Genomic DNA, 7,494 nt, shown 5'->3' with positions numbered 1-7,494 from the left:
TATAAAATCATACGAAAATCAACAATTGATGAAGCTTTATTTCATCTCGGAATCCAGCCTCACTGTTCTTCTCACGTCAACAAGTCGGTGACAATTTTCATGATGATGGAGTTGTAAAATTTGATTCAATTCTCTGATTAGAATTCAATTTCTCTAGCCAGAAATCACGGTTAGGATTGGTAAAAGATACGAATTAGAAAAAGGTGAAATGGGTAAATCTTAATTTTGGCTTTTAAGTTGATTATTTAGTTGAAAACTGCTATATCAAGTAGGTAGCATAGACCACAAAAGTATTTTATGTCCTCATATATGAGCATCAAACAAGGTTTTGAGAATGAATCCAAATAGTTTGTGAGACTAATGTGTCAATTCCTTTTCTTTTGTATGCATCAAATGTCGTAATTTTCGTTGTATTATTTTTGATAGAAAAAAGTGGAAAATATTATCTCAAAACAATCTTTTCTTCAATTTACAAAACCCTCGTAACCCACTCACCGCCGTGTTTCATCACCGGTAAGGCGAGTTACCACCTTGCATTTTGACAAGGTTAGAATACGCTCCGCCGCGTACAGACAACAGATCAGAATGCGACCCTTGCTCCGCCACTTTCCCATCTTGAATCACCGCAATCGAATCGGACTTCTGTATGGTAGAAAGACGATGAGCCACCACAATACACGTCCTCCCTTTCATCATCTTCTCCAACGCTTCTTGAACCAAACTCTCTGAAACAGTATCAAGAGCACTCGTCGCCTCGTCCAACAGAAGAATACTAGGGTTCTTGAGCATCGCACGAGCCAACGCTATTCTCTGTTTCTGACCACCGGATAACTGCACTCCCCTTTCTCCACAGTATGTCTCATAACCATCTTTCATTCCACTGCATTCAATCACATTCTTATAAAGTTAGCGAATTCAATCTAAATAAAAAAAAGTGGCAAATTTCATGAAGTTTAGTACTTTAGTATACCTTATGAACTCATGGGCATTTGCAAGCATCGCAGCCTTTCTGATCTCAGATTCTTTAGCACCTGGTTTCCCATAAGCAATGTTTTCATGGATTGTTCCTGCGAACAACGTTGGTTCTTGACTCACTAGCGCGATATGCAACCTCAAAGCTCTCAAGTTATAATCTTTTATATCTCGTTCATCGATAAAAACAGCACCTTTCAACGGATCATAAAACCTTTCGATCAACCCAATAACAGTCGATTTACCAGACCCACTCGGACCCACAAGCGCCATTGAAGTTCCTTGCCTGATTTTAAGGTTTATTCCTTTGAACACCATCTGATCTGGTCTAGATGGGTAAGCAAAAAAGACGTTTTTCAACTCTACACGACCCCTTATGTTCCCTTTAATAGACTCACGTCCCCATGAAGTATCTGGATCGATTTCAGTTGTCTTATCAAGAATCGCAAACACTGAACCAACTGCATTGCTTCCTCTTGAGATATCTTTCGTCATGCTTCCAGCGTCTGCTATGGTGTAAGCTGTGAACAGTAATACCAAAAACGCTTGAAAAAGCTTCGCTGGTTCTATCAACCCTTGTGTCAACAGCCTACCTCCATACCAATATGCCAATGCAGTTGAAGCCGCTGCAAGAAACTGTGAGCTAAAGAGACCAATCCCGGAGAAATAAGACTGCCGGACACTTTCCTTCCGGGGACCTTCTAAAGTATCCTTAAACAGTCCGATTATCCGCTTTTGAGATGAAAACGCTGTAATCGTTCGATGGTTTATAACAGCTTCACTTGCTAATTGACTTCCTTCTTTTTGAGCTTTTTGAGACTTCTCAGATAAACTCTTCATTAAAACACTCCTAGCGTAGAAGCTTCCAATGAGAAATGGCTGAGCCGCCATCAAAACAAGAGCCAGCCGCCATGAGAGTACAATTCCCAAAGTGTAAGCAAAAATGGCGCCGAAAAAAGCTTGAGTTAGTAAAGATAACCGGTCTCCAACTAGTGAACGGACCATATTAGCTTCGGTTGATAAACGTGCACAAATCGCTGCACTTGTGTTTTCATCTTGATCATACCATCCAATCTCAAAAGTCAAAAGCTTTTCAAGTAGTTTCTCACGTACCCTTGTGGTCAACTTCTCTCCCATGACTGCAAAGCTATAATGTTGGATTACACTCGAGAAAAAGTTAAAAACCCCAAGCCCTAAGAACACGAACGAGTAGACCCGCGCGTGTCCCACAATCGATGATTTATCTGGCCGAAAATAAACGTTAATCAACCCACCTACACAATAAGCATTAATCGGTTGAACCGCACCCGAAGCTATAGCCCCTATACAACCCCATAAAGCTTTACCCCATTCGGGTGTATTCATTTTAAGTAACCGGATTTGAGATGGGGCTGGGTGAGCCGGTTGGTTCGAACCATCTTCGTCTAAACTTTCATAAGATGCATCGTATTGGACCGAGTAGGGTGCACTCACGGAGAAAGCCGGGCTAAATGGGTTCAATGATGGTGTCCCTGGTGCACTTGATCTTGCACTTGCTGGACTTGGTGCAACCATGGCTCGGTAACGGCTCGTGTGGTTACTAGCACTAGACCGTGGGGTTAATTCATTTTGTGGTGCCGATTGTTGTAGTTGCACCATTTCAAAGTATTCGTTGCCCATTTGCATGAGCTCATCGTGTGAACCTGATTCAAGTACTTTCCCGGATCGAAGGACGTAAATTAGATTGGCTTTTCGAATTGTGGAGAGTCGGTGTGCGATTACAATTGTTGTTCTTCCAACCGAAGCTTGATCTATGGCTTCTTGAACGACTCTTTCGGATTGTGCATCGAGTGCACTTGTTGCTTCATCAAGTAGCAAGATTTTCGGGTCTCTAATTAGGGCTCGAGCGATTGCAATTCGTTGCTTTTGCCCACCCGATAGTTGAAATCCAAATTGTCCAACCTTTAAACAAGTAATGTAAGATCATGTTAGGTAAATGAAGTCTTTGAATTTCTATAAGAGAACTCTACATGAAAATATATATATATATATATATATATATATATATATATATATATATATATATATATATATATATATATATAGAGAGAGAGAGAGAGAGAGAGAGAGAGAGGCAGATGCGAATGTGTTTGGCTGATTAGATACTAGTTCTGATACCATGATATTATGTTAGATATGTGGAGTATTTTATTTTCTTTACTTTGTAAAAGATATAAATATAATTCGACTTACATTGGTTTCGTATCCATCTGGCAACTTAACTATGAAATCATGTGCATTTGCGCCCTTAGCCGCTACCACAACATCATCCATGGAAGCTCCTTCTTTTCCAAACAAGATGTTTTCTCTAATAGATGTTGCAAAGAGAATTGGTTCTTGATTAACCAAACCTATTTGGGATCTTAACCATTTAAGATGAAGTTTCTTTATCTTGTATCCATCCAAGAAAATTTCACCCTCTATTGGATCATAAAACCGTTGAAGTAATGATATAATGGTTGATTTGCCTGAACCACTGCCTCCAACTAGACCGACAGTTTTACCAGATGGTACTCGTAGATTTAAACCTTGTAAGATTGCGGTATCTGGCCTTGATGGGTAGCTAAAGTAGATGCCCTTTAACTCGATTTCCCCTCTGACGTATGATAACGCCTTTCCTTTCTTATCTTCAGAGTCTATGGTTGGATTTCTGTTGATCATCTCATTAATTCGAGTAGCAGCCCCTTGTGATTCCGTTATTGCGGTAAGATTTGGGAGTGTTGTCAAAATGTTCCTGTAAGTTTTGAAAGATTTTTGAGCTTTATGCTCTAATCAACTTAGAAAAAGAAAGTGTAGCCGGAGTAAATGTGGGGCATATAGTGTCGTTGATTTTCACGCAAAATTAATGCTTAAAAGAGGAAGACTCCAACATACATAGAGACAAACGGGTTGTGTTTGATGTGTGACACATAGGGGTATAATAAGCAAAGTTGAGTAGTGTCAAGCTCGAAACTCGACTTAAATAAAAACTCAAGCTTGATTGGGCCCTGATTTTCAAGCTCAACTCAAGCTCGTGAAATAATCGATACGTTCAAGGTCAGCTTTAAAAAGATGCAATTCATCCATTTGCAATAAAATTGGATTACATTTTGAATTCATTTTAGCAGATAATGAGTTAGAAATACGCTTTAAGACGGAGTTTAATGAAACCAAAATGATAATATTCGGTGGTGGCTAGTTTCAGTACTTTGTCAAAAGGTTTTTATAAAAATATTTTAAATAGATATATAAAAGTATCAAAATGTAATTTTATTAAACTCAATCGATTAAGCTAGTGAACTTTAGGAGTTGAGTATTTTATGTTTGGTTAAACTCGAGTTGATTTCAAATACTTTTCGAGTTGTCTCGAGTTTCTTGTGAGTTGGTTTAGCTCAAATACACTTCAAGAGACACCAACACAACCCCTTAAGACAGAAGTTTGATGAAATTTGATCCTGGCTCTGGCTCTGATACCATGAGAGATAGATGGAGCCTTAAATTTTTTCTAAAAAATAGTCTTTATGGACAAGACGTCAACTCTAATACCATGTTAGATATTATGCTAGACGTGTGCCGAGTCAGATGTGATACCATGTTAGAGATGTGGAGTCTGTTTTCCTCTTCAGAGATTCCAACATATATATATATATATATATATATATATATATATATATATATATAAAAAGGCATATGGGACCATATCTAGATGACATAGGATATCAACAATTAAGAAACTAAATGAGCTTACAATCCTCCCATGAGCACGTTGAATCCAGCTACAAAAACATCGCCACCCTTTTCGCCATGTTTGCTTACAAGAAGTGATCCAACCCAAGCCTGAAACGCCCAACTAACATAGATAGTTCCCATGCTTCCGAGCATAAGTCCTCTAGCAAGACCTACCTTGATTCCTAGTTGAGTAATTGTTTCAAGTGCCTTGCTGAATTTATTGATGGTTTGTCTCTCTCCAACGTAAGAATACACAGTTCTTATGGAAGAAATTGCTTGTTCTGCAATACTACCCGCAGTGCCATATGATGCAACCATTAACATTGCTACATCCATCATGTGCTTGCCAAATCCAAGAGCTGGAACAAGGAAGATGACGGTGAATGGAAGAGCCGCAAGTGTAATCCGCCATGAGAGAACGAATGCGAATATGTGGCAGAAGAAGAAGGATGACAAGTAGGCAAGACAATTTGGTATCTATATTTACAAAAAAAAAAAACAAAATCCGATTAGACCAAGACAAAAAAGATTAAAATTTACCAATGAAAATGCTTGTTTACTAATTACTCGCTTAACATCAGCTAGATACAGTCCATTCACTTTTATATATGTTGGAGTCTCTACTTTTTCCTTTAAAGACTCTCTTTAAAAGAAAATCTAGGACTCTAGATTTCTAACATGGTATCAGAGTTCATGTCTAACGTTTTAGGACTCAACACAATGTTAGAGTGGTCTTCTATTACGAGACTTCCACTCTAATTTTGTGGGATTTTTTTAGAGAAAATGTAGGACTCTATATTCCTAACATGGTATCATATCTTTTTAAAGAAAATTGAGGACTCTACATATCTAACATTCGAATCGAAGAAGCGAAGTTGGTTAGCAAAAGGACAACCTTTTCACCAATGGTGATTTGGATCATGTTGGAATCAGCAGTGATAGTTGAAACAACTTGATATGTAGTGGAGGAACCGGCTTCTTGCGTGTCAAAAAAACCAACATCTTGTTTAAGGACAGATTTAAGGTACTCTAATCGCATTCTAGAAGTTTGTCGCTCTGCAGTTCTAGCCCAACAAAGTCCTTCTGCAAAAACAATGAATTCAAAATCCTTAAAACTGGTTATATAATTCATGAACTCAAGGATCATGCATGCATGCTAGAAATGGAAGTAAACCAAATTAATTACCAATGAAAGCCGATAATCCAACCAATATTGCAACATAGAGCAACCTGAGAGAATACTGAAACAGAAAATAAATGAAAACCGACACAAAAAATGTGATTAAAACACAAAGAATGAAGTGATGGAATCATGAATTACCTTATCAACAATGGAATTAGAGAGTTTGGCATTTGGATTTCCAAAATCGTTAATGACATCACTAAGAACATACATCATTAATGGAATCTGCAACCCATCTCCTATGCTTCCTAATGTCCCACAAAACATCAGAAACTTGTCATACCCTTCTGCGTACCTAAAAATTCCATCTTTATTATCTTTACTACTTTTCTCCATAATGAGTTATGCAATACAAATCTAAAAAATGTAAGAAGTATGAGTAAAACCCTAGTGTTGTTTATGTTAAATAAGCAAGCAAATGTCAGTTGTTTCTGTAGAATGGCATCTCTGATTCTGTCATCTTCATAATTGGAAATTTTACAAAGAAGTTAAAGCCGGCTTTTTTATTTAATGGTGGAATTGGATCTTAGCATATATCTATGATTCGGCCATCATCATCGACTGTTACGTCTCTCTATTCTTTAATCCTTTCTCCATATTCAACTATACAACTACATATGAACATATACACATGTTTTTTAAAATATTCAGAACTTATATATCCACCTAATTACAAATGTCATGGAATATATACAGTTTTATTTTAAACGAACATAAGTTTTTAGCTTTGAAAAATTACGTAACGTCCCATGCTGAAAGTTATAGAAAAACCATCATATCCAAAAAATTTCATCTATGACTATGTTTTGACGTTTTTGGTTTTTAAATATTTCTGATTTTGGCCAATTAACCCCACAAAACGTAAACATGACAAATGGCATAAAACTAGCATATTATTAGACTTTACTTATTCGTTAAAATATTGAAAAACATCGTCTTGATTTCTTAACGCGTTCTCTTTTTTATGACGATATACATGACTTATTCATGTACGCTTTACTTATGATTAAGATCGTTTTGGTCAATACATGTCGAGTTTGTTTTGGTCTTCAACTTTTTCAATGATTGCGGAAACAGTGTTCAATAATATGAGCAGTAAATTAAATCGGTTTTGACTCGTTGTGTGTTTTACAACAAAATCACAATCAAATAGTTAATACAAGTTATTATTATTATTATTATTATTTTTATCCTTTTAAAGTCAAAAACTATGTTAGTTTACAACTGTAACAAATATATTTAATCTCAAGAAGGAGAAAAGCACCTTGTTAGACCATACAAAGAAAACCACAACAAAGTAAAGTTTTAAACTTACAAAACAATAAATTTGACATTTACAATAATACACATTTCTGGATTTGAAATGACAACATTTTGGCCGGCAATAGACAAAATCAACATGTATTTCACCAATTAAAATCCAAATCAAAATAAATAATTAACCGGTAACTAATTACTTACTAATAAACCGCTATTTCATAATAACTAATGATGCATAACCGAAATAAGCAAACACAAAGTGTTAAAAACTCAAAGAGTAGAAATTGTATTTTGAACAATATACATTCAAAGGCGTACGATAGGACGCTATA

General features: G+C 36.5%; 1 protein-coding gene across 1 annotated transcript; it reads right to left on the bottom strand.

The window, feature by feature from the left end:
- Positions 1–507: 507 nt before the first annotated feature.
- On the bottom strand, positions 508–6,238 carry LOC145138730 (ABC transporter B family member 15-like). Its single transcript, XM_079072763.1, has 7 exons — positions 6,041–6,238; positions 5,906–5,960; positions 5,615–5,802; positions 4,739–5,196; positions 3,205–3,745; positions 971–2,913; positions 508–880 (listed from the first exon to the last, which is right to left on the bottom strand). Exons 1-7 carry the CDS (start codon positions 6,236–6,238, stop codon positions 508–510), a joined length of 3,756 nt encoding a protein of 1,251 aa, XP_078928889.1.
- Positions 6,239–7,494: the final 1,256 nt, after the last annotated feature.

This window comes from Lactuca virosa, chromosome 9, assembly GCF_052849685.1.
Source record: "Lactuca virosa cultivar CGN04683 chromosome 9, Lactuca_virosa_CGN04683_v6, whole genome shotgun sequence".
NCBI lineage: Eukaryota > Viridiplantae > Streptophyta > Magnoliopsida > Asterales > Asteraceae > Lactuca > Lactuca virosa.
Note: the sequence above shows the minus strand (reverse complement) of the source record. Positions and strands in the feature narration are given on the sequence as shown.